At 43.9% G+C, this 26,552-nt stretch overlaps 1 protein-coding gene, 1 long non-coding RNA gene and 1 pseudogene across 20 annotated transcripts in view; 1 reads left to right on the forward strand and 2 right to left on the reverse strand.

Annotated features, from left to right (window-relative positions):
* The window catches only part of LOC129060474 (uncharacterized), a 16,127-nt gene extending 15,057 nt beyond the window's left edge, over window positions 1–1,070 (reverse strand). The window contains exon 1 of the long non-coding RNA XR_008527245.1: window positions 958–1,070. This is a non-coding gene — a long non-coding RNA (uncharacterized LOC129060474). The remainder of the gene's footprint in view (window positions 1–957) is intronic.
* On the forward strand, window positions 895–23,717 carry GARIN1B (golgi associated RAB2 interactor 1B). 19 transcript variants are annotated; one of them, XM_063725784.1, is made up of 10 exons: window positions 895–1,086; window positions 5,838–6,847; window positions 7,380–7,605; window positions 8,717–8,901; window positions 10,657–10,999; window positions 15,130–15,251; window positions 18,761–18,804; window positions 21,845–22,012; window positions 22,619–22,894; window positions 23,053–23,717. In XM_063725784.1, the coding sequence occupies exons 4-10, from the start codon at window positions 8,765–8,767 to the stop codon at window positions 23,064–23,066; spliced, it is 1,104 nt and encodes a 367-aa protein (XP_063581854.1). In that variant the 5' UTR covers window positions 895–1,086; window positions 5,838–6,847; window positions 7,380–7,605; window positions 8,717–8,764; the 3' UTR covers window positions 23,067–23,717. The 19 variants fall into 19 exon arrangements, 17 of the variants coding, with proteins under 17 accessions (XP_063581854.1, XP_054415740.1, XP_054415747.1 ...); XM_054559766.1 differs by adding an exon at window positions 3,169–3,233 and having other exon boundaries at window positions 915–1,086; window positions 5,838–7,605; XM_054559767.2 differs by lacking the exon at window positions 895–1,086 and adding exons at window positions 2,228–2,527; window positions 3,169–3,233 and having other exon boundaries at window positions 5,838–7,605.
* Window positions 2,055–2,122, reverse strand: LOC112134474 (U7 small nuclear RNA; annotated as a pseudogene).
* Window positions 23,718–26,552: the final 2,835 nt, after the last annotated feature.

Below are 26,552 nucleotides of genomic sequence, written 5' to 3' on the forward strand. Positions count from 1 at the left end.
TGCCTCAGCCTCTCAGGTAGCTGGGGCTACAGGCGCATGCCACTGCACCTGGGAATTTTTTTTTTTTTTTTTTTTAATTTTTAGTAGAGACAAGGTCTCACTATGTTGCCCAGGCTGATCTCAAACTCCTGAGCTCAAACAGTTCTCCCACCTCGGCCTCTGAAAGTGTTGGGATTACAGGTGTGAGCCATTGCACCGGGCCAATTTCTTTCTTTTTTAAGGCTGAATGTCTCCTGAAAATTTTTAAAGAGCTCTCTTTTCTATTTGGAGGTGTATCCTATTCTCATGAGGTAATCCTTCCGTCAAATCAGCCTGAAGAACTGAACAATGGTGAACCCAGCTGGGCTTTTCTGTCTCTAATGAGACAGTGCTGTGACTGATAGAGGATTTCTGAAGGTTTTTCTTGAATTGTTTTCTTCTACTCTTGAAGGTTTTCTTGAATTGTTTTCCTGAGCTGATTTCTCACTCCCTCAGACTGCTCTTCTCCAATTTGGGGAGAGGGAGGGAGTAATTTGTGAGAACACGGACAATTTTATTAATTAGCATTCTTTCTCTATTATCAGGCTATCTCCAGATTTTATGTCTTTTCTACCCTTTGGCCACCTGACTTAAACTTTTTCTTTGTTAGGTTATCAATAGTTAATCTTTTGTTTTTTAAATAAACTACATACTTAATGTGTATGGCAAGGGGAGTCATTCTGTGACATAGCTTCTTCCCACGGGTTGCTAATTGTCCATCAATATCCCTCATCCTTAAATAATAAATAATTCTCCAGTTCTAGGTGGGCTCATGGCCACCCAGTGAAAAGCTACATTTCCCAGCTTCCCTTGTATCTGGGTGTGGCCCTGTGTCTGAATTCCGACCAATGGGATGTGAGCAAAAGTGATTATGCCATTTTCAGGTCATAGCCTTAAAAGGAATGAGTGTGAACTCCCCATTCTTTTCCCCCTTCTCACCGGCCAGGATGCAGACATAATGATGGCAGGAGCTGGAGCAGCAACCTGAGGACCCAGAGCTCAAAGCCACATGTTGAGAAGGGCAGAGATACTGTATCCACTCTGGACTGCTGACCTTTGAACTATTATGTAAGAGAAAATCAAAATTCTATTATAAGTCACAATACTTTGGGGTCTTTGACTACCTGGACTACATCTTAAGTAGTACAGCTTCATGCCACTACCTTCACCCAGAAGCCTGTACCTCTCCTTTATTTGCACATACTTATGTTTTCTTATTTCATGTTTTATGTTCATGTTTTTACAAAGTAAAATGTTCAGTGGTCCAACTAATTTTTTTCAAAGAACCAGCTTATGGATTTATTTTGGTGTGCTTAGTGTTTTGAGATTATTTTTGTTATATTTGAATGAATTTTAAGCCATTTATAGAATCATGGGGTCACGTACTTTTCTTCTCAACATTCTTTCTCCATTGTGTCATTGTCCTATGCCATCTAAACTTGCTGGAAAGAGGTCTGAGGCCAGTCTCCTTTTATCCCCTGGGTAGACTGCTTCTTCTTTCTGGATGTTTGTAGTATAATGTTGTTGTTGTTGTTGTTTTTAATATGGGGTTTTCCAGTGGAAACCAGAAAACATGCTAGACAAATTCTCTCTCTCTCTCTCTCTGTCTTTTTTTTTTTTTTTTTTAGACGGAGTCTCACCCTGTCACCCAGGCTGGAGTGCAATGGCGTGATCTCAGCTCACTGCAACCTCCGCCTCCCGGGTTCAAGCGATTCTCCTGCCTCAGCGTCCCGAGTAGCTGGGATTACAGGCGCGTGCCACCACGCCTGGCTAATTTTTAGTATATTTAGTAAAGATGGGGTTTCACCATGTTGGCCAGGCTGGTCTCAAACTCCTAACCTCATGATCCACCCGCCTCCATCTCCTGGGTTCAAGCAATTCTCCTGCCTCAATCTCCTGAGTAGCTGGGACTACAGGTGCCTGCCACTACAGCTGGCTAATTTTTGTATTGTTTGTAGAGACAGAGTTTTGTCATGTTGGCCAGGCTGGTCTCAAACTGGCCTCAAGTGATCTGCCCGCCTTAGCCTCCCAAAGTGCTGGGATTACAGGTGTGAGCCACCACACCCAGCCCTGCTAGACAAATTCTAAAAGAGCAGTGATACTTAGCTAATGCATTCTTTATCCCTAAGATTTAGGAACTTCACAAGAGCCAGTGGCTTCTTTGCTAACTTTACCTGCAATATAGTACATTCTGTTCTTTTGCTAAATCAGGACTTTTTTTGGTTTGTTTCAGAAATGGCTGTTTCTTTTTATGTTTTTCATTACTTTTTTGAATTTCATTTGTTCCCTAGTTACTAAGGACTCAATCTGTATGTTGGATCAACATAACTATTTTCTATATCTCTCATTTCTCCCCAGTCAGTTCATCTCTCTCCCCAGCTTTATTGTATGATATTTATCCCAGCTTTATTGTGTCATATTCTCAAGCCTGTCATCCATGTTGCTGACTCAGTTTTCTGTCATGCCAGCTCTACTTCTTATGGCTTCTAACATGACTTCCAGATCTTTAGTGAGTTTTTCTTGTTTCTTTTTTTCTTTTCTTTTCCATTTTTTTTTTTTTTTTGAGACAGAGTTTTGGTCTTGTTGCCCAGGCTGGAGTGCAATGACGCAATCTGGGCTCACCGCAACCTCCACCTCCCTGAGTAGCTGGGATTACAGCCATGTGCCACCATGCCCAGCTAATTTTGTATTTTTAGTAGAGACAGGTTTTTTCCATGTTGGTCAGGCTGGTTTCGAACTCCCAACCTCAGGTGATCCGCCCGCCTCAGCCTTCCAAAGTGCTGAGATTACAGGCGTGAGCCACTGCGCCTGGCCTGGTTTTTCTTGTTTCTTCGCTTACCTCTTTTGGTCTTAATTTCATCTTATTTTGATATGTCTATATTTTTGTTTCAGAGGGTCCATATTATATTTAATTTCCTTGAGAGTGCAGAGAAGAGTCTTGTCAAATATTTTCTTCCACTTCCTGAGATCATTATTCTTTTGATATGTAGTCATCATGTGTACTTTCCTCCTGGCATGCTTTGGGAGAGAAGAGTAGCATCTTACGGAGATCCCGTGATAGAGCTTTACTAAGAAATAGTGACTATTTTAATTCAAAAAAAAGTTTACCTTGAATCCAGTAACCCTTTAGATAGAACTTCTATTTCACAGGAAATGAGTAGCTAGAGAATCAAGCTAAACATCACCCCATGGAAGCAACCAGACAAACCTATAAGGTAGGACGTGGTATGGGACAACTCACTCAACTGCTCTCACTAATAAGTGTCCTAAAAAGGGGGATATACTAGATTAAAATGAGTTAAGGGAACATGCTTGGTCCTGGATTGGGTACTGATTCAGATAAGCCAGCTGTAGTAATAATTTTGGTTAATTGGAGAAAGTATAATATGGCCTGAAAATTAGATAAGATGAAAATATAGGGAAACTTAAAGGCAGAGAGTGTCAACTAAATGAACTAGGTTGTTAAAAAGAGTGTCAACCAAACGAACCAGGTTATTAAAAATTCATAAAACAATATTTAAAGTATGATCTCATTTTGGTTTTACACACACACACACACACACACACACACACACACACAGTTATAGTGATGTTCTCCAGGAGGCAGGACTATGCTGAGTTTTATTAAAAACTTGCTGCATTGCTGGCCATGGTGGCTCACGCCTGTAATCCCAACACTTCGGGAGGTCAAGGGGCATGGATTGCTTGAGGTCAGGAGTTCAAGACCAGCCTGACCAACATGGTGAAACCCCGTCTCTACTAAAAATACAAAAATTAGCCAGGCGTGTTGGCGAGTGCCTGCAATCCCAGCTACTCGGGAGACTGAGGCAGGAGAATCACTTGAACCTGGGAGGCGGAGGTTGCAGCGAGCCAAGACCACACCATTGCACTCCAGCCTGGATGACAGAGCAAGACTCCATCTCAAAAACAAAACAAAACAAACAAAAAAAAAACCTTGCTGTATTTTCCAATATTCTACAAAGCTTTGCACTGCTTATGTAATAATAAAGTGTTTTAAATAGTGACATAGATTTAAATGGGACAGACTTACCACAAAGATAATAAAACTTAAATCTTCGGGGCCTCTAATTCATATGGGCCTTATGAGGCCCTAGGAGGACCTCTAGCAATTTTGTATCATACTTTTGTGGGGGTTTTAATTTTATTTGTTAAGTTCTAGCATATTTTCACTGTGGTGAAATACACACAACATAAAATGTACCATTTTAACCATTTAAGGTATGCAGTTCAGTGGCATGAAGTACATTCTCACTGTTTTGCAACCATCACCGCCATCCATCTCCAGAACTTTTTCGTCTTCCCTAACTGAAACTCTGCACCCATTAAACAGTAACTCCCTATGACCCCCTCCATCCAGTCTTTTTATTTTTAAGAGTTTCCAAAATTGTATAAACTCTTAGCTTCACAAAACCTGGGTCCAGCCCCAACTGACAACCAGATGTCCTGGTAATTCCTGTGCAAGCTACAAAGTGATACCTTGCACTGCCAAAGTGGCTTTAGCCTCAAACCAAAGGACAGTCAGCACAGTTGAGGCTGTCACCAAAGTTTTCTTCACTAAATGTGCAAACAGTAGTGATTGTGGCAGCATCAATATTACTGAATACACAAGGAGGAAAAAGCAATGTTTTCTCAAGTTATTGGAACTTACATCTATATAACTTTCCCCAGAAGCTTGTTTGTAATTTCTACAGTCCTAATTTCCTGTAAATTAACCCTATTTTCTTCATTGCTTAAAGTTATTGGTAAATAATTTTACATGTTCTTTTTCAGAAGGTAGTCACATGGTCTTACCTAGCTGCAAGGGAGGCCAGGAGATGTAATCTTTCTTGCAGGAGACCTGCGCCCAACTAATGATCAAGTATTCTATTACTAAAAAATCAGAATGAGCCAGGCATGGTGGCTCAGGCCTGTAATCCCAGCACTTTGGGAGGCCAAGGCCGGTGGATTACTTAAGGCCAGGAGTTCGAGACCAGCCTTTAGTAGAGATGGCAAAACCCCATCTCTACTAAAAATACAAAAATTAGCCAGGCATGGTGCTGCAGGTGCTGCACGTTTGTAATCCCAGTTACTCGGGAGGCTGAGGCAGGAGAATTGCTTGAACTCGGGAGGTGGAAGTTGCAGTGAGCCAAGATTGTGCCACTACACTCCAGCCTGGGCCACAGAGTGAGACCTTATTTCAAAAAGAAAAAAAGGAAGGAAACAGAATGGGTGTTGAGACTGACAACTAATAGACAACTAAGTATCTGTCACATGGTTTCTAAAAAGATTCAATATGCTTGTTTTTGAGGTTTGCAGGGGAAGTAGGAAGGGGTGCACATCTTTTTTTTTTTTTTTTAATAGAGACAGGATCTCATTCTATTGTGCAGGCTGGAGTGCAGTGGCAAGATCACAGCTCACTGTAGCCTTGAACTCCTGTCCTAGAGTGATCCTCCCAGGAGCCTAGGCTTCCCAAAGCACTAGAATTACAGGTGTGAGCCACCTTAAAGCACCATTTATACAGCTACTTAGCATCTTGTTTAGAGCTAAAAAATCATTTGCTCACAATCAGCTTTCTAGACTGGGCACCCAAGCCTTCTTCTTCTGAGGGTTGAACACCATAGAAGTGGGCTTAACAGACTTGTATGGAAAAGAGAAGAAGTCGTCTCCCCAACTGACTCTTGGGTGTCTCAGTGGCCAAGAATACTCAAACTGTATGTCTAAACCAATGAGCTTTATTGTTGTGGTTAAGCTTTAACTGTGAACAGCAACATATCAATTTATTAATTACTACGCTTTTGTGCTGTGTGTTCCCTTTCTAGGTTATTTCCAGGGAAATGCAAACCAAAGGACGTGGTCTCTGATCTAATCCTTAGAGAATGTGACCATGAAGACAGTTTTCCTACCTAGTAAACAAAAGATAATGAGAAAAGTGAGGTTGGAAGTTGGTTTACTGAGCCAGGAGCTATAACAGGTGCTGGAGCAGGGGTGTGATCTGAACGACCAGAGGGAAGGACTGATGGAATTGGATGGGGAGAGCCTCCAGGCCCTTTAGGCTTCTCCCTGACTTTATAATGAAATACAAAAGTCAGTCTCCATGCTTGTCCTTTGTGTGTAATGGTTGTCAAACTGTTTCTCTACATGTGTTACATTTGACCTTGATGGTTAATGCATTATGTAATAAGTTCAGAATTTGGGCCGGACACAGTGGCTCATGCCTGTAATCCCAGCACTTTGGGAGGTCGAGGTGGGTGGATCACCTGAGGTCAGGAGTTCGAGACCAACCTGACCAACATGGAGAAACCCTATCTCTACTAAAAATACAAAAAATTAGCCAGGCGTGATGGCACATGCCTGTAATCCCAGCTACTCAGGAGGCTGAGGCAGGAGAATCGCTTGAACTCGGGAGGCAGAGGTTGCGATGAGCCGAGATCGTGCCATTGCACTCCAGCCTGAGCAACAAGAGCTAGACTCCATCTCAAAAAAAAAAAAAAATTTAGAATTTGGTCCAAATTAGAAAACAGTTTCTCCCAGGAATGGCTTTGAATAGTGGTCAGCCTGCTTGGTTCTTTCTCCCTGACCTAGCAGCCCATGATTTGGGCTCTTTCCTCCTCTGGTTCAGGGGTGAGGGATGCTGTCACTCTCCAAGAGGGTGAACAGCTTGGGACCGAGCAGAGCTGCTCATCGGGGTTCTATTCCTCCTAGCCAGCGCCCTGACAAAGCCAGCCTCTGGATAAGAAACTAATTACTTCTCCTGCTTCTTCAGTTTGACCTCCTAAGGGAAATAAGTCCTGCAGAAGTAACCAGCCTGCCGAGGCAGAACACAGAGCAGGTATCAACTGCCCTGCAACTGCTTCCATAACCTGCAGATCCGCCAGGGTGTCGGAGGCCCACATGCTGCAAAGCTTAGGAAGTTGGGGTTTTCAATGGACATGCAGCTTTTAAAGTTGTGTGAGATAGGCTGCATTCAGAGTAAGGAAGGGTTGAAAGGCAGGAAGGGCATTTTCCTCTTAGCAGTGGAAGGAGCTTCCTGACAGCCCTCCTTGCTTGCTTTCTGCCTGGCTCACTGCTTTCTCAGCAAGTTCTGGGAGGACTATGTCCTGGGGTTCCGAAAAGGGCTGGGGAATGTCAAGGCACGGATAAGGCACACAAGCTCTCTGGAGGAAAAGGGAGGCTCCTCTGCACTTCCCCTTCCTGCAGGTCCTCCTGGTTTTTCATGATGTCATCCATTCATCATTGTGAGCTGACTGGCGGTCCCAGGGCTTGGCCAGCTGCCCAAGGCCAGGAGGGGGAGAGAGATCCCAGGACAAATGTGCAGCAGGCCCCTAAGCATGTGTAGAAATGTTGTCATCATTTCCACATAGAAAGACTTGGAGGAAATCAAAGAAGACAGTAAAAGTCACAAGATCCTATCCAACCTTCCCTTCCCTGAATGACTGGGAAGAATTCAGGGGCCTCTTGCCTGTGGATCGAGAGCCGAACCCTGGAGTGGGCCTAGGTGTGGAGGAGGGACTGCTCTGCCAGGTGGTTCATTCTCCAGAATTCAACCTGTTTCCTGACTCCGTGGTGTTTGAAAGCAACTTCGTCCAGGTACTCTTGGGTGATGCAGAATAGCACTTTTTGATTCTTCTAAACCTGTTCCCAAGATATGACTGAGAGAGTCCATCCCTGAAACTGGGGCGGAGTGAGAATCGAGGCAAGGAGAAGCTAGTGGACCTGGAATGCAAGGCCACTCTCATTGACCTGGGCTTTGCTGAGCCCCAGACGAGGCTTCTCCTACAGACAGCTGTCACCCAGGGAGAAAGGTCGGGGTCCTCTGCTCTGAGTGGAGAATTTGGTATTCTAATCCCCCAGTTTACTTCAGCCCCCAGGCTGTCACCTGAAGTAGATGAACAAAGAGGCAGTATAAAGAGAGCTTCTTGAGAACAATAATGCGGATTGGAGAAAGAACAGCACCTGGGGTCCCAGAGACAGCTGGGCTCAGATACCAGTCCTCTGCCTTCTCCTTGGGAGGTGACTGTGCAAGTAACCTGTGCAGCCTGAATCTGGCCCCTTTATTGTAAAAGGGTTGAACTGACCTGAGGATGAAATGCAAATACAGCAAGAAAAGTACCTTGTCTAACAGGCACTCGGTGCATGTTTGTCTCCTTGCCTGGGCTCTCCTCTGGTTGGATGGAAGCAAGAATGAACAGCACTTTGGAGTTAGAGAGGACCTTCCTGTTCAGTGAAGGTGCAGGAGATAATAGGGCCCCTCAGGGAAGGACCAAGAGGATACATTTTTCAAAGAAGGCCAGGAAACAGTCCAGGGAGGATTGGCAGAAATGACAGATGGCAGGGGACTCCTGGGTTGTAACTCCTGTGGGCAATTGTTAACAAATGGGTGGTTGAAATATTGTTTAAATACTAGTAGTTGTTTAACCAACATAGTGGCTATCAACAAGAATTGATTTTTGGCCCCAACTGCCAGGGAACATTTGACAATGTCTGGAGACATTTTTTGTTGTCATGATTTGGCTGGTAGTGCTACTAGAACTAGTAGGTAGAGGTCAAGGATGCTACTCTAGTGTGCAGGGCAGTATCCTGCCCTCAACAAAAATATGCAACCCAAAACATTAATAGTGTCGAGGTTGAGAAACCCTGGGCTGAAACAGACTGCAGCTTTTGCCAAATGCTCAGGTTGTGCCTGGGGACTGTGTTGCAGGTCAAAAGGGGCAGGAATTGGAGAGACATCTACAAAGCTTCCAACACCATGGCCCTGGGGGTGACCTCCTCGGTACCCTGCCTGCCCCTCCCCAACATCCTACTCATGGCCAGTGTCAAATGGCACCACGGGCAGAACCAGACATGGAACAGACCATCCATAGCCCCCAACATCTTCCTGAAGAGGTGAGCAATGCAGATGAGAATGGAGGACAAGAGGGGTGAGGGGTGGATGCAAAGTGGAGGTTGCTTGACTACTAAACTCAAGGAGAAGATAGAGATGTCATCAGCAGTGACATTGATTTTTTTAGACAACAGTATCCTAAGACAGGTGGTGCACTGGAAGGACAGAGGCCAAGTGGGACAAAGGGAGATGTCATGTGGACAGGAGTGAGGGGCTAGCTACCTGCCCACTTTCTTTCTCGCTGCACAGACGCCACTGAATTCATAGGAAATCTCTCAGCATTGGGCCCAAGGGCAAGGAGGCAGTGAGTCTGGCAGATGGAGCACTGGTTGGGGAAAGGAGATTATTTCTAGTTCTTGGTATGCAACTAACTGGACTCAATTTTTTAAATCACAAGTTATTTGCTGCTCCTCAGTTTTCTTTTTCTTTTCCTCTCTTTCTCTCTTTTTTTTTTTGAGACTGAGTCTCAAAAAAGACTGTCGCCCAGGCTGGAGTGCAGTGGCGGGATCTTGGCTCACTGCAACCTCTGCCTCCCAGGTTCAAGTGATTCTCCGGCCTCAGCCTCCCGAGTAGCTGGGATTATAGGCGCCTGCCACCACTCCTGGATAATTTTTGTATTTTTAATAGAGACAGGGTTTCACCATGTTGGCCAGGCTGGTCTTGAACTCCTGACCTCAGGTGGCCCACCCTCCTCAGCCTCCCAAAGTGCTGGGATTACGGGCATGAGCCACCATGCCCGGCCAGTTTTTTTTTTTTGTTTTTTTTTTTTAATCAGTAAAATAAGTGGGACTAAGTCTCACTTAGAGCTGTAGCATATAGTGACATCATGCTTGTCTGGGACGAAGTAGCCTTTTTAAATTTTGGGGCCTCTTTAAATAATCTGTAGGATATCTCAAGAATCTCTAGAAATTCCCAAAAGTCCAAGAAAACCCTTCATTTCTCCATGCTACCTCGGTGACACACCTCTCCATGATGTTCTTGGTGTACCTGTAGCAAGTACCGCCCAGTCCCAGCTGACTAATATTAGATCCAAAGCCAGATCCTTGAACTTTAACTCCCTTGGGAAGACTAACTGTGGCATTAAACTCAATAAACGCACAAGCCAGACAGTGGGGCAAGATCCTTTGGTGCTTTCAAGAAAGAAATTTTGGCTGGGCACGATGGCTCATGCCTGTAATCCCAGCACTTTGGGAGGCAGAGGCAGGTAGATCACCTAAGGTCAGGAGTTTGAGACCAGCCTGACCAACGTGATTAAACCTCATCTCTACTAAAAATAAAAAATTAGACGGGCCTGGTGGCACATGCCTGTAATCCCAGCTACTGAGGAGGCTGAGGCAGGAGAATCGCTTGAATCCGGGAGGCGGAGGTTGCAGTGAGCCAAGATCGTGCCATTGCACTCCAGCCTGGGCAACAAGAGGAAAACTCTGCCTCAGAAAAAAAAAAAAAAAAAAAAAAAGAAAGAAAGAAAGAAAAGAAAAGAAAGACAGAAAAAAATTGCAAAATCCTATGACTCTAGCCACCTTACCTCCTAGGCTGTCTCTCTCAAATAGGGTCTAGGGCACATGAGAATCATGGCAGGGTAGGTAGAAGTTGCAATGCAAATTCCAGGGCCACACCCAATTCCTACTGAATCTGAATCTTCAGTGGTGTCTTCAGGTGTCTGCATTTTAAACAAGCTCAGCAGGTGTATTTGGTCTCCCCAACAGTTGAGCAGCACTGTGCTAAAGCACCCTCTTTTCTACCTCCAAATGCCTTAGTCCTAAAGGAGACCTTCCTCATTTTAATGAAGACAGGGTCAGATCGGATGCAATAGGGTTGCCAATGTGTGTCTTCCCTGGTGGCTTCAGGATTCTCCCATTGAAGTTTGTGGAGCTCCAGGTATGTGACCACCATCAACGCATCCTGCAGTTGAGGACAGTCACTGAGAAGATTTATTACCTAAAGCTCCACCCTGACCATCCTGAGACTGTCTTCCACTTCTGGATCCGACTGGTTCAAATTCTGCAAAAGGGGCTGTCCATCACTACCAAAGACCCTAGGATTCTTGTCACTCACTGCCTGGTACCCAAGAACTGCTGCAGCCCCTCAGGAGATTCGAAGGTAAGTGAGCACCATTGCCAGCCTGCAGCCAAGGCCAAAGCAGTGAGGTAGAGCTTAACCCAGCTGGTATGTGAGTGCCCTATGAAGGTGATCTCAGCGCGAGGCCTTTTCTAAACAGCTTTATTGAATATCATTTAGAACCATAAAATCCACCATTGTGGATTTTATTGTTTTATAATTGTTTTGTTTTATATATATTTCATATAAACAATTCTATATAAATTGTTTATTGTTTTATAAAATCCACCATTGTGGATTATGTTGAAACCACAGTTTCAACACTTTCAGTAGATTGTATAGAGTCATGTAACCATCACCACAATCCAGTTTCAGAACATTTCCATTACCCTAAAAAATTCCCCTTGCCCATTTGCAGTCATTCCCTGTTCCTACTCTCAGCTGTAGGCAACCATTATCTGTTTTTAGTCTATACACATTCATCTTAGGCATTTCATATAAATGGAATCTTACAACATATAGTCTTTTGTGTCTGGCTTCTTTCACTTAGCATAACATTTTTCAGGTTCATCCATATTGTAGAATGGGGTCAACTCCAGGGCAGAGTCACAGAATATTTGTAGTTTTTGTTTTGTTTTGCTTTTTTTTTTTTTTTTTTTTTGAGATGGAGTCTCACTCTGTCGCCCAGGCTGGAGTGCAGCGGTGCGATCTTGGCTCATTGCAACCTCTGCTTCCCAGGCTCAAGTGATTCTCCTGCCTCAGCCTCCCAAGTAGCTGGCATCACAGGCACAACCACGCCTGGCCAATTTTTGTATTTTTAGTAGAGACAGGGTTTTGCCATGTTAGCCAGGCTGGTCTGGAACTCCTGACCTCAGGTGATCCACCCACCTCAGCCCACCAAAGTGCTGGGGTTACAGGCGTGAGGCACTGTGCCCGGCGTTGACTATTTTTCAATTGGGTTTTTTCTTCTTATTGCATTGTAAGAATTCTTTGTATATTCTGGATACAAGTTCTTCATCTGATATATGATTTGAAAATATTTTCTCTCAGTCTATGAATTGCCTTTCATTTTCTTAATGATGTTTTTGAGGAGCAGAAGTTTTTAATTTTGATAAAGTGCAATTATCAACTTTTTCCTTCTTTATTTTTTTTTTGTGACAGTCTCACTCTGTTGCCCAGGCTGGAGTGCAATGGCACAATCTTAGCTTATTGCAACCTCCACCTCCTGGGTTCAAGTGGTTCTCCCACCTCAGCCTCCCAAGTAGCTGGGATTACAGGCATGCACCACCACACTCAACTAATTTTTGTATTTTTTGGTAGAGACAGGATTTCATCATGTTGGCCAGGCTGGTCTCGAACTCCTGACCTCAACTGATCTGCCCGCCTCAGCCTCCCAAAGTGCTGGGATTACAGGCATGAAACTTTTTCTTTTATGGATCAGGTTTTCTATGCATATCTAAGAACTCTTTGTTCATTCCAAAGTCACAAAGATTTTATCCTATGTTTTATTCTAGAAGTTTTATAGATTCAGCTCTTACATTTAGGTCTATGATCCATTTTGAGTTAATATTTATGTATGGAATGAGGTAATGATCTAAGTACTTTTTTTGTGTATGTGGATATGTAATTAGCCTAGCACCATTTGTTGAAAAGACTATTCCTTCCCACATTGAATTGTCTTAGCACCTTCATCAAAAATCAATTTACTATCAATATAAGAATTTATTTCTGAATTCTCAGTTCCATTCTGTTGACTTATTTGCCTATTCTTGTGTCAATACAACAATGTCTTGGTTAATGTAGCTTTATATTAAGTTTGAAAATGGGTGATATAAGTCTTCTAATTTTGTTCTTTTTCAAACTGTGTTGGCTATTCTAGATCTGTTGCATGTTCATATAAATTTTAGAATCAGTTTGTTAATTTCCACAAAAAAAACCTGTTAGAATTTTGATAAGCACATGTTGAATTTATACATCACTTTGGGGAGAAGTGCCATCTGATAATATTGTGTCTTCCAATATCTGAATATGGAATGTCTTTTCATTTATTTCAATACTTTAGTTTCTCTTAGCAAAGTTTTGTAGCTTTTGTTTTGTTTTTAATAGAGATGAGGTCTTGTTGTGTTGCCCAGGTTGGTCTTGAACTCCTGGGCTCAAGCAATGCTCCTGCCTCAGCCTCCCAAAGTGCTGGGATTACAGGTGTGAGCCACATGCTCGGCCTATTTTGTAGTTTTTAGTAGACAAATTCTGCAACTTTTGCACTTATTTTATTAAATGTTTTCCTAAGTATCTTATTGTTGTTGATGCTGTTGTGACCAGAACTATGTTTGTGTTTTCTTAATTTCATTTTTGGGTCATTCATTGATAGTATTAGAAATACAATTGGTTTTTTAATATTAACCTCATTATACATTATAGCAGTTTTACAGATTCCTTGGGATTTTCTACATACATACACCACACACACACACACACACACACACACACACACACTCTCTCTCTCTCTCTCATGCCTTCTGCAATAAGGACAGTTTCACATCTTCATTTCCAATCTAGATTTGTTTATTGCTCTATTGCATTAGCTAGAACCTCCAGTACATGTTTAATAGAAGAGGCAAAAGCAGTCATCCTTGTCTTGTTCCTGATCTTAGAAAAAAAACATTCAGTTTTTTGCTATTAAGTATGATGCTTATTATGAATATTTGTAGATGCCCTTAATCTGGTTGAGGAAGTTCCCTTTCTTCCTATTTATTGAAAGGGTTTTCTTTCTTTTTTTTTTTCATCATGAATGGGTATTAGATTTGTTAAATGCTTTCTCTGCATCTATTAGGATGATTATGTGGTTTGTCCTTCATTCTGTTAATATAGTATATTACATGAATTGATTTTTTTTAACGTTAAACCAACTTTGTGTTCCTGCAATCAAATCTGCCTGCTCACGGTGTATATACTTCTTTTTTATATGTTACTAGATTCAGTTTGCTTACATTATGTTAAGGAATTTTGCATCTATGCTCATGAGAGATATTGGTCTGTATTTTTCTTGTGATATCTTCGTGATCCCCTAGCTTTGGTATCAAGTTAATATTAGCCTCATTGAAGAAGCTGGGAAGTATTCCCTCCTCTATTTTCTGAAAGAATTCATGAAGCATTGCTATTACTTCTTCTTTTAATATTTGATAGAATTTACCAGTGAAGATACCTGGGCCTTTTTGCCCCAGAACATGATGAATGTAAGTCTGACTTTGGCTACAACACAAACTCCATGAAGGCAGGGGTTTTTGTCTGTCTTCTCTACTGCTATATCCCTAGTACCTGGCATCTAGTTGGCGTTCAATAAATATGGAATGAATGAGTGACTATGGACATGGACAGCATGTACAACTGGGGCACTTTTGAGTATCACAGGCCGCAGGAAAGAAATTAATTTTGCCCCGATGTAAAAAGCAGCACACTATAGGATATTTCTTAGAGAAATTAAGTTTTAAAACACTAATTAGGCCAGGCACGGTGGCTCACGCTTAGAATCCCAGCACTTTGGGAGGCCAAGGTGAGCAGATCACGAGGTCAGGAGATCAAGACCAGCCTGGCCAACATGGTGAAACCCTGTCTCTACTAAAAATACAAAAATTAGCCAAGTGTGGTGGCAGACACCTGTAGTCCCAGCTACTTGGGAGGCTGAGGCAGGAGAATCGCTTGAACCCAGGAGGCAGAGGTCTCAGTGAGCTGAGATCGCGCCACTGCACTCCAGCCTGGCCATAAGAGTGAGACTCTGCCTCAAAAAAATAACTCCACTAATTAAATTTCTATAACAAATATATGATTCCCCTACATTTAAGTATAAAACCAAACAGCATAAACTTTATTAAAGCTTATATTAATAGGCTATTCATACATTATATTAAGGTATATTAATAGGAATAAGTATCTGTTAAGTAATGTTAAAAGTATGTAATGAAGATATTACCCTTAAGGCACAAAAGGACATTTTTACCAATACGAGGAGGGTAAACCAAAAAATAATGGCCTCAGAATTGCCTCTGTGAGCAGCTGGTGTGGCTGCACTTTGGAAAATTTTGAGTTCCAACACTTTAGAGTCTGGACCATGATATTAGGAAAATGTGAAGACCCCAAGGCCTTAACCACCTGGTTCTGCTTTTTTCTTCATATAGTTACTACAGAAGAAACTCCAAGCCTCCCAGCCCAGCGAGAGTCTCATTCAACTAATGACCAAGGGGGAGAGTGAAGCCCTGTCTCAGATTTTTGCCGACTTACACCAGCAGAACCAGTTGAGGTACATGACTTAAATCAAGCCAGCCTCTGGCATTCCTTCCTGCAACCCAGATGGTCTGGGCTGTGAGATCCAGAAACCAAATATCTTGGTTAATGAGCACAGGGTTTTACCTGACCAGGCACGGTGGCTCACGCCTGTATTCCTGGCACTTTGGGAGGTCAAGGCAGATGGATTGCTTGAGGTCAGGAATTTGAGACCAGCCTGGCCTCAATATACTGCCACTCACTATCCAGTCTTTTTTTTTTTTTTCCTTTTTGAGACAGACTCTCACTCCGTTGCCCAGGGTTCAAGCAATTCTCCCACCTCAGCCTCCTGAGTAGCTGGGACTACAGGCATGTGCCACCATGCCCCCAACTAATTTTTGTATTTTTAGTAGAGACGGGGTTTCACCATGTTGGCCAGGCTGGTCTGGAACTCCTGACCTCAGGTGAGCTGCCCGCCTCAGCCTCCCAAAGTGCTGGGATTACAGGCATGAGCCACCGCGCCCAGTCACTGTTCAGTCTTTATCCTTGACTCAGGACAACCTTCCTCCAGCTCTCCTTTGCCTTGTTCTCCTTCTCCACACAGCAAGCATGGTGGGCTTGACTCCAGAGGAGGACTACTATAAAAAATGAAAAGTAGCTCTCCAACAATGAGGATAAGTTAGGTATACAGGTGAAAAAGTAAAACCTAATTTCTTTTTGTTGTTGTGTTCATTTGTTTATTTGAGACAAGAGTTTCACTCTGTTGCCCAGGCTGGAGTGCAGTGGCACAGTCTCGGCTCACTGCAACCTCTGCCTTCTGGGTTGATGTGATTCTCCTGCCTCAGCCTCCCAAGTAGCTGGGATTACAGACACACATCACCATGCCCAGCTAATTATTGTATTTTTAGTAGAGACAGGGTTTCACCATGCTGGCCAGGCTGGTCTCAAATTCCTGACCTAAAGTGATCCACCTGTCTCGGCCTCCCAAAATGCCAGGACTACAGGCGTAAGCCACTGTGCCCAGTCACGTAAAACCTAATTTCTAATCCAGTTTCTAGTCCTACAGGGAAATAACCAAAACCATTGTTTAAAACATTGTCAACTTATTGGATTTACTTACCTACTCACCCAAGGTCTCTGCTTGGACTTTATGGAGTTTCTGTGGTCGTTTTCTTAATATAGAGTCTGTTCTGGAAAGCTCCATGCTACAGATCTATCTTCTTTATGGCTGAGGAAATGTTGCTGTATGTACAGATGACTTAGCATTAAGTCTTGGTATAAAACTGGTTGGTATAAAAGAGACAGGAGTTGAGCGTACTTAGACCAGAGGGTACCACAGAATATTCAGTCCCAGATAAAGTGGGATCCAGGGTCCTAGTGCCTGTTACTTATGGTTTAATAGAAAGGGGAGAACAGAAATAAATTAGCAAATGTCACCAGGAGAGAAAAATGAGGTGTCAGAGAGGAGAATTTTGTCACAACAGGAACCAGTTGGACCAGCAGTTCAGAGGCAGAACAAATTCCCTTTCTTTCTGAGCACTGGTAATAAACTGAAAACCAGTACAGCTTGGAGGAGGCAAGCGCTTATAGCAGCGAAGAGCTCACAAAGACATGGGCCCAAGTCATTGCTCTGACTGCACCCTTGAGCATATCGAAACTTGGGGGCTCAGTTTTCAGATCTGTAAAATGGAAATGAAAATAGTGCCAACGTCATCCAGATGTCAGGATCCAATGAGCTCATATGCGTCAAGCACTTAGAATGCCACTCAGCAGATTTAGAGGCAAATTGTAAGTAAGCTCTCAATAAGTATTAACTTGTATTGTTAATTCTAACTTGGCTGGAGGTAGAAAACTATTAACACAAGAAAAAGACTTATCTGTTGCCCAGTATAAAGAATATATCCTGGAGATTGTCACTCCATATATCATACAGAGCTCTGTAATTAAGGAACTTCTCGATGAGATGTCATATTGCTGAGCTAGAGGGCACTGGACTCTAATAGAGCAAGGTATTTTGAAACTGCTTTTTGGCTATCTCAAAATATCAAATCACTTTCCTTCCTTCCTTCCTTCCTTCCTTCCTTCCATCCTTTCTTTTTCTTTCTTTTTTGAGACAGAGTCTCACTCTGTCGCCCAGGCTGGAGTGCAATGGCATGATCTCAGCTCACTGCAACCTCAGCCTCTCGGGTTCAAGCGATTCTAATGCCTTAGCCTCCAGTGTAGCTGGGGTTATAGGCACTCACTATCATGCCTGGCTAATTTTGTATTTTTATTAGAGATGGGGTTTCACCATGTTGGCCAGGCTGGTCTCAAACTCCTGGCCTCATGTGATCCATTCACCTCAGCCTCCCAAAATGCTGGTATTATAGGAGCGAGCCACTGTGTCTGCTCAAATCACTGATTTTTAAATTACTATTTAAAGAACAGCTTCTGTTTATACCTCATTGGCCACACTCAGTCACATGACCTCACTCAGCTGCAAGGGAGGCTGGGAAATGCATTCCCCATTTTGCATAGCCATGTACACAACACAAAATTAGGCACTGTGCCCCCCAGGGAGAAGGCAAAAAGGGTCACTGGGGGCCTACTGGCACTCTCTGGCACAGACAGCTTTTAATATTTCTAGAAGTTGAGAGGAGGCTAAGGTCTGAACGAGAAAATAGGTAATAGACAGCTAAAGAAAGGGTGAAGAAGGGCCAGGCAGGTTAAGGGAATGGGCAGGTGCAAGGCTGAGGCTTCCACAAAGGAAGAAGCTTGGTGGAAGGCCAGTGGGGAAAAGCGGGTAGTGGTGGAAGAGAATAAATAGAAGAGGGCAAGGAGTGAGCCAGGCGGGGCCTGGGAAGCCATGCGAAGAAATTTAGACTTCTAGTGTCATGGGAGCCTTAGCAGCATTTTAAACAGGGAAGTGACGTGATCCAATTTACATTTTGAAAAGGTCATGCTAGCTGTTGCCTGACAGTTAATTTGAAGGGAAGGAGAGATGTGGAAAAACGAGCTAGGGAGCTATGGCAACCTACTCTGGGCAGATCAGAAAGATGTAAGAAACGAGCGGAGGAAGGGATTGGTTTTTGCTTCACTGCTATCTTGATAATTGCTTTGTACAGACATTTAGCTCCTTCTCATCAGTTTCCCAGAATGAAGCCCCTGAGTGATGATTTTTCTCTCATTTGGGCTGGTTCTAGTCTGGTTGCAATTATTATCAGTTTTTGCACATTGGCAACAACATGCAACTTAACAGCAAATAAAATAAATAGCTGAGATGCAGAAGTGAACAGATGGAGTCACCCCCTCCTCCTCAGCAAAATCAGCAGCATGGGCTCTGCTTCCCACCTCCCACCCCATTCCACCTCCCCCTTCCTGATTTTTTTTTCTGGAACTTTAATATGCGTCACACCCATCCAATATAGCCACAGCTGGCCTTTTTCATATTTATATCTGTCTCTAAAGCTTTGCATCAAGAACTTTGGAACAAGATCTGAAATACAAATTTAATGTTCTTTTCCTTTACTTTCGACTTTCATTTCCTTGATCCTTAAATGGCTCGAGTTTCAGGAGCAGCAAAAAGGTGGAGACCAGCAAGAACAGCTCAGGTAAGGGAGGGCACAGGGTACCATGCCTCAAAGAGCTTTCTACTCTGGATATAAGAATAAGATCCCCTCCAGCCCCCATCCCGGTTGTCCTGGTGCTGTCAGTATTGCCATTGTCCTTCCATGCCTTAGTTTGAATTCCTTTAGGCTCTCTGGCCACCACAATCAAGTTGGCACCAAGTCCTAACCAATTTCTTTCTTTGCAATGTATCTTCTATTCTTTACTTCATTTCTACACCCACAGACCCTACTCCAGCCCAGCCCTTCTCATCTCAAGGCTGTGGCACTCTTCCATAAGTTCATTTATCCATTTATTCATTCAAAACCATGCACCGAGTGCCAATTACTGTGATGGGCTTTAGGGTCACCATGTAGAAAGACACCATGTTCCCTCAAGAAGTTTATAATTTGGTGGTGTCAGATGGGAAAATCCCCGAATTACAAAACGTCTCCTTCCAGGCAACATTCAAAGCTTATGCCTAGGGTGCCAAAGGAGCACAAATAAGGGGGTCCCTCATTCCTGCCAGGAAGCTTGCCTGGGAGGCGTGGTTTCTGAACTGAGTCATAGACAATGAGTGCAGGTGAGCTGGCTGAAACAGGTAAGGCAGGGCATTCTAGGAAGAGACAGAGTCTGCATGAGGGAGCATGACACATTCTGGAAAAAGCAGCCAGTTCCCTATTTCCAGGTTCTAGTTCACCCCACATCCACTCAATTTGGCATGCATGGCCCTGCACAATCTTCCCCCATCTTGCCCATCTCACCTGCTCACTTACTCTTCCTCTAACAGCAGCCCTCTGCCTAATCATCTTCTCCAGCCCAAATCTTCTGCTCCAGCAAACCTTAGCCATCCCATGCCTCCTTCATCCCCCATCCACTCCCTTCCCCCGATGTTTCACTCTATATCCTCCCTATCCTTCTAAATCCTACCCTTCACACAACACCTTCCTGCCAGGCTAATCCTTCCTTGGTCATAACCTCTCTTTCATTATTCCCTGGTTGTTTTATAGGTTTGAGGGCTATTTCTTCAGTTAATACTAAATTGTTTTCAGGCTTCTCAATTATCCACAGCATGAAGCAGAGGGCTGAGAACACAATGGGAGGCAATAAATACCCATATACCATGCCACTAATAAATTATTCCTTCACGTTGGCTCAGTAGGCAGCCAGAATATCATAAGATATTTATAAATTTAGAGAAGGCTGTAGGTCCCAGGGAAACTCTGCTAACTTTCGTCTAAATCAGGGATTACAAATGCATAGGACTGCAGGTGGTATAAATGGGTAAAGAGGGCAGGATGCGGTGGCTCACGCCTGTAATCCCAACGCTTTGGGAGGCCGAGGTGGACGGATCACGAGGTCAGGAGTTTGAGACCAGCCTAGCCAACATGGTGAAACCCCATCTCTACTAAAAAGACAAAAATTAGCTGGGCATGATGGCGCGTACCTGTAGTCCCAGCTACTCGGGAGGCTGAGACAGGAGAATCGCTTGAATCTGGGAAAGTGGAGGTTGCAGTGAGCCGAGATCATGCCACTGCACTCCAGCCTGGTGACAGAGTGAGACTCAGACTTAAAAAAAAAATGGATAAAGGGCTGGGTGACATGGATGTAAGAAAAGGTTAACTTTTCTCTAAATTCTGTTACAAGTAAAACAATTGCTGGCAGCTGACACTTGGTGTCAAAACTGAGAAGACAGCAGGGAGTGGTGGGGATAGTGGCAATGAGAAAGTGAAAGCTTCAATTAAGACTTCCATTAGTTGTTGCCATGCTGGAATCCAGGCCAAATATTCTGATTTTTCAAGAGAAGCCAAAAGATCTGGACGTATGTGGCATACCACCTTCCCATAAAATATTCAAGCATAGTATTGGCTAACACTTAGTGGGCAAACGAAACGTATCTGCAGACCACATTCAGCCTGGAGGCTGCCAGCTTACAGCCCCTGTTCTAAATGGTGAGCACAGCTGTGGCTGCCTCACATTTTGTCCAAGCCTAAGAATGTTTTCTCATGTTATGCGACTAATGACATGATGGTGATTCATTTCTCTGCATTTAAACATACATTCAAACACACATATGTATAAACATACACACTCAAAACATACCCCATGGCATTAGGGTTGAAGAATGTGAGGAATATTTCAAACATTTCTGGGACTTGAGAAACATTCTGGGACTTGAGAAAACAGCTAGAATTTTAGGGTCACAGGGTATCTGGCATCATGGGACCTACCACAGCCAAGATGTTCCTAGGCTGAAATTGAATTGAAATTAACCATCTCAGGTGGCCTCCAGGCCCTCTTTTCTCATTGGGCGAGGGAGTGTAGTCTCTCAGTTTAAAAAGACTGTTATACCCCAGCCTCTGGAACTTTTGGATGAAAAAGAGAGACTTAAAATTGGAAAAACCAGAGGCCCGACAGCACCTGTGTGGCTGAATCTTTCCACTCACCACCAGCAGGTGGTATGGCCTATTATTGCAGTGCTTCCCAAACTTTAATGTCCAAACAGTCCCCCATAGATCTTGTTAAAAGGCAGATTCTAATTTCTTGGGTCTAGCGGGCTTGAGACTGTGATTCTAACATGCTCCCAGGTAATGCCCAAGGTGCTGGGCTGTGGGCCATCCTTTGAATAGCCGGGGCCAAGTGGACCAAGAACAGGCTCTGGCTTAAGGCCTTCTGGGTTCAAGGCCATTGCTAGTTCAGCTAGATGAGTCTCCTGGGGAAATCCACTCAGTTAACCCATCTGAATCATATTGGGTCTCTCCTTTTACTGGTGCTGTCTTGTTCACGTGACACAGTGGTAAGAACGTGGACTCTGGAGCCAGGCTGCCAGGCTTGGAATTCTGACTCTGCCTCTCCTTGTGTGACAGTTGGTAAATTACTCACCCTTTCTGACCTCACAGAGGTGAGGATTAAAGGACCATGAATGCATGTAATTGTTTGGAATTGTGCCTGGCACATCATAAGCACCCCCCCAAATGTCAGCTGTAACCTGTGAGTGCTCTGTGAACCAGTATACAAGCAAATGCATTTCTTTACTTGATCTAGGGAAAGATTCTTCCCGTGAAGACAGCATCCCTTGCACCTGTGACCTACGTTGGAGGGCTTCATTCACGTACGGAGAGTGGGAAAGAGAGAACCCCTCCGGCCTGCAGCCCCTCTCACTACTCAGCACTCTGGCAGCCTCCACCGGGCCACAGCTGGCCCCACCCATAGGTACAGCAATGGGAGGAATCCCCTGCCATTGTGGGGCAGCCCTGGCATTCAGCCTCAGGGCTGGGTCAGATCCTGGGGTCCTGAGGGTGATTCCAGAAAGCTGTGGGGTGTGGTCGAGGAATGCTGGCTACAGAGACCTCAGCCTTCTTTTCCCAACTAGGCTGAGCAAAACCATGATGTGTGGCACCTCCAGGGCCCCCAGAGTTCCCCCAGATGCTGTTGACGCTATAGCTGCTTTCTCTTGCTGTATGGGAGGTGTAAGGGATCTCCTCTGCAGACTCCCCATGTGGTCTTTCCTCTCTTTTCCTTTCCTGGAGCTCTTGAAGAGCCTTCTTACTGCTTGGGTTGGGATGCAGAGAGTGAAAAGGAAGTAGGCTCAGGGGGCTGGGGGGTCAGACCTCCCTAAGGTCCCAGTCCTTCTGTCTTCATGCTCAAGGCCCATTCGTCCATTCACACATTCATTTAACAAACATTTGTGAAGTACTTCCTATGTGCCTCTGTCTGACCAGAGATGGATTTCCTTAAAAGGGAAGGATGATTTCTGTTTTCTAAAGTAAAATATCATGAATAAACCACCAACTCTTTTTTTTTTTTTTTTTTTTTGAGACGGAGTCTCACTCTGTCACCCAGGCTGGAGTGCAGTCAGTGGCATGATCTCGGCTCACTGCAACCTCCGCCTCCCAGGTTCAAGTGATCCTCCTGCCTCAGCCTCCGGAGTAGCTGGAATTACAGGCATGCACCACCACACCCAGCTAATTTTTGTATTTTTAGTAGACACAGGGTTTCACCATGTTGGCCAGTCTTGTCTCGAACTCTCGACCTCAGAACTCTCAACCTCAGGTGATCTGCCTGCCTTGGCCTCCCAAAGTGCTGGGATTACAGGTGTGAGCCACTGGGCCCGGCCACCACCAACCCTTATAAGTTACCTATTATAGGTAGTTGACAATTTTTTTAAATTAGCCTAAGTATCTGTGTGCCCACAAAAGAGCTTTTTAGGTAATTTATATCCTATCAAACACTTTTCTCTCCTACACTCACAGGAAATTCTATCTGAGCCACCCTTCCGCACTGGGGAGAATCTATGCAAGCCTCATCAACACCACTTTGCAGCATTCAGCTGCTGAGGGATTATCGGGATGGAGAGGAGGAGAAAACTGCAACCAGGGAAAAATAGAGTCATCTCACGGTGACAGCAGAGCCTTTCCAGCTATACATAACCATGTCCTCGCCACTGCACCTCGGCATACGCCACCTCCATGCCACTACCAGAGCTCGCCTAGCAAGATGTGCTCCCAGAATGGCCGGGCCCAAGAGATGGAGGAAAGGAGTGAAAGGGAAGCAGGACCAGAGAAGTGGAAGAAGGCAAAATGGAGGTGACCAGAAAGGTGGCGGGAGAAAGTCAAAGCAGATGAGAGACACAAAGAGAAGTGGTAACAGGAAATGGAAGAGACTTGGTAGACAGATAAGGAGGACAAGAAAAGGGACACACCCCTGAGAGATGCTTACAAAGCTTCTATTTATCTAATTTAAAACTTGAAAGTAAAGCCATAAACAAAAAAAAGAAATATGTTTTCTTCCCTTCTCAGACCATTCTGGACAAATGTGAACTGCCAGACACCTTCCATTTCCCTTTCTGTCTGTTTTTCTTGCTAGTTCCTGTCTTCTGATTAAAGCTTCATTCCTTCTTTGTTGGCCTGTTCCCTAACTTGGACTTGCTAGCCCTGTTGTTCCTAATAGAGGTTTGGGTTTGAGCTGCAGAAAGGTTCTTATAGGAGGTAGTAAGACAAGGTATGTAAGGTAGGGCGAATTTCTCTTTTGTGTTCAAATTCCCTAAGTTTGCTATTATCTCCGTGCCGCAAACACTGGCTCAACTTCTTTTTTGTATAACACTCCCTTGAAATGTCGACATACCTTGTTAGTGCTTTTTAAATTAGAGATTCCAGAGATAGGAGATATAGGCTCAACATACAGGTTAATCAGAGGTTTACCAATTATAGATGAAGGGAGTCATGAAGGAGTGTTTGTCAGATGGTCTATGGACTGGCCTCTTTGTTTAAAATATACAATAGTGTCAGCAGCAGTAGCTCGTGCCTGTAATCCCAACACTTTGGAGGCTGAGGCAGGTGAATCACTTGAGCCCAGAAGTTTGAGACCAGCCTGCGAAACATGGCGAAAACCCATCTCTGCCAAAAATACAAAAAAATTAGCCGGGAGTGGTGGCGTGTGCCTGTAGTCCCAGCTACCAGGCAGGCTGAGATGGGAGGACTGCTTGAGCCCAGGAGGTCGAGGCTGCAGTGAGCAATGAGTGTGCCACTGCACTTCAGCCTGGGTGACAGAGTGAGATCCTGTCTCAAAAAAAGAAAAATTTCACATTTAATGAGAAACAGACTATGAGTATTTCAGGAAAGCTGTCCATCCCCCAACTGGGGAGGGTATTTTGATTTGACTTAAGATATCCTAGCAGCGTCTTTTTCCTCACTGAAGTAGTTTTCAGCCTGAAATTGTTGGAGGGCTAAAAAATAAGCTCCTGGATCACCGTTACTCAAAGGCTGAGTTATGTCCTTATTCTTAGTGATTTCAACATCCACATAGATGATCCTTCCCATACTTTGATCTCTGTTCCCTGAACTCCTGCCTTCCAGCAATACTTTTTCCACCCTCCTCAACCACTCTCTCCCTTGATTTTACCCTAGTGTTTGTCATTAATAACTGCACCTAACCCCATTGTTTCCACTCCCTAGCCATACCACTTCCTATTTTTTCCTGAGTCCAATAATCCATTGACCCACCAATCCTACAATCTATTGCTTCTACCAGGTTTTCACTGTCCCTCGCTCTCTTCATGTTCTCATTTCCTTCCCCTGTAACCTAGATTACCTGTGATCAGTCATTATTATTATCACTTCCTGGCATGCATTCTCAACATCTTTGTGACTCTCTCATTTTCTTCCCTTGGCTAAATCCAGTTCTCTACCAGCTCCATGCCTGTGTGATGCTGCTGAACTTGCCACTGAACCTCTCTGGAGAAGATCACATGACATACTAACCAGTCTCCCTGCAAAGTCATCATCATGGCCTCAAGGGGGTCCTTGATGTTGCCTGGAAATCATCATACATTCCCCTAAATCTGTTCACTCCACTGAATGGCTATTTCACACCTTCTCTCTCCTCTAACTGCCAATGCCTCCTGATGACCCTGCTTCCTATTTCACTGAGAACATAGTCAGAATTGAAAGAGAATTTCAGGCTCTCACCACCATATCTACCAATTACCTAGGTCCAGACCCGTTGACTCTAGCTTCTCTCCTTGTTACTATGGAGGAACTGTCTCTCCAAGCAAAGTCCAGCTCTTCCCCTTTTGTTGTAGATCCCATTCCATCTCACCCAAAGATATCACACCAGCAACTTTTCCTTTTTCCTGCATCATCAGTTTGATCTATACTTCTAGATCCTTCCCATCAGCAACAAACATACTGGCATGCCTCCTAAACATACTTATTTCTTACATTAAAAACAGAACAAAATAAAACAAAACCTCTCTTGGCCCCTCTGCCTCCTTGCTCCAGTTTTCTCCACCCCTTTATGGCAAACTCCGTGAAGGGGATCCAACTTTTAAAAATCTCCATTGTCTCTTGAACTCCTTCAATCAGGTTTTTGCATCCACTACCTCGACAAACCTGTCAAAGATTCCCACATTGCTAAAGCCCACGGCCAACCAGGCCCCACCTCACTGTCAGCAGCATGCTTTCTCCCTGAACCTTTTCTTCACTTGGCTTCCAGGACACTCTCCTGGCTTTCCCCCTCCCTCATTGGCCTTTTTCTCTGTTCCTTTGCTGATTCATTCTCATCAACACCACCCAATCATGTCTGAACATCAGAAATTCCCAGGATTCAGTCCTTAAGTCTCTTGTAATCAAAACTCACAGATTTCATGCCATAATTATACTCTTAAATTTATATCTTTAGTCCAGACCACTATGTACTCCAGAGATACATATCCAACTGCCTAGTGAATATCTCTGCTTGAATGTCTAATATGTATCTCAACATGCCCAAAACAAATCTCTCAATATTATCCCTCAAATTAGCTGGGTGTGGTGGTGCATGCCTGTAATCCCAGCTACTCGGGAGGCTGAGCCAGGAGAATCACTTGAACCCAGGAGGTGGAGGTTGCAGTGAGCTGAGATCACACCACTGCACTCCAGCCTGGGCGACAGAGAGAAACTCTGTCTCCAAAAAAAAAAAAAAAAAAAAAAAAAAAATTATCCCTCAAAATTTTGTTCTCTCTAAAGTCTTCTCCATCCTAATAAGTGGAAGCCTCATTTTTCTACTTGCTCAAAACCTTGGAGTCATCCTTAACTCCTCTCTTTCTCTCCACCCTATTTCCAACCCATTAGGAAATCCTTTCAAACTACTTTCAAAATATATTCAGAATTTGATATTCTCACTACTTCCACTGCTACCAACCTGGACCAAACCATCATCATCACTCACCTGGATTGTTGCAAACACCTCCTAAATGCACTCCATTCCTAACCTT

The sequence above is a fragment of the Pongo abelii genome, chromosome 6 (genome assembly GCF_028885655.2).
Source record: "Pongo abelii isolate AG06213 chromosome 6, NHGRI_mPonAbe1-v2.0_pri, whole genome shotgun sequence".
NCBI lineage: Eukaryota > Metazoa > Chordata > Mammalia > Primates > Hominidae > Pongo > Pongo abelii.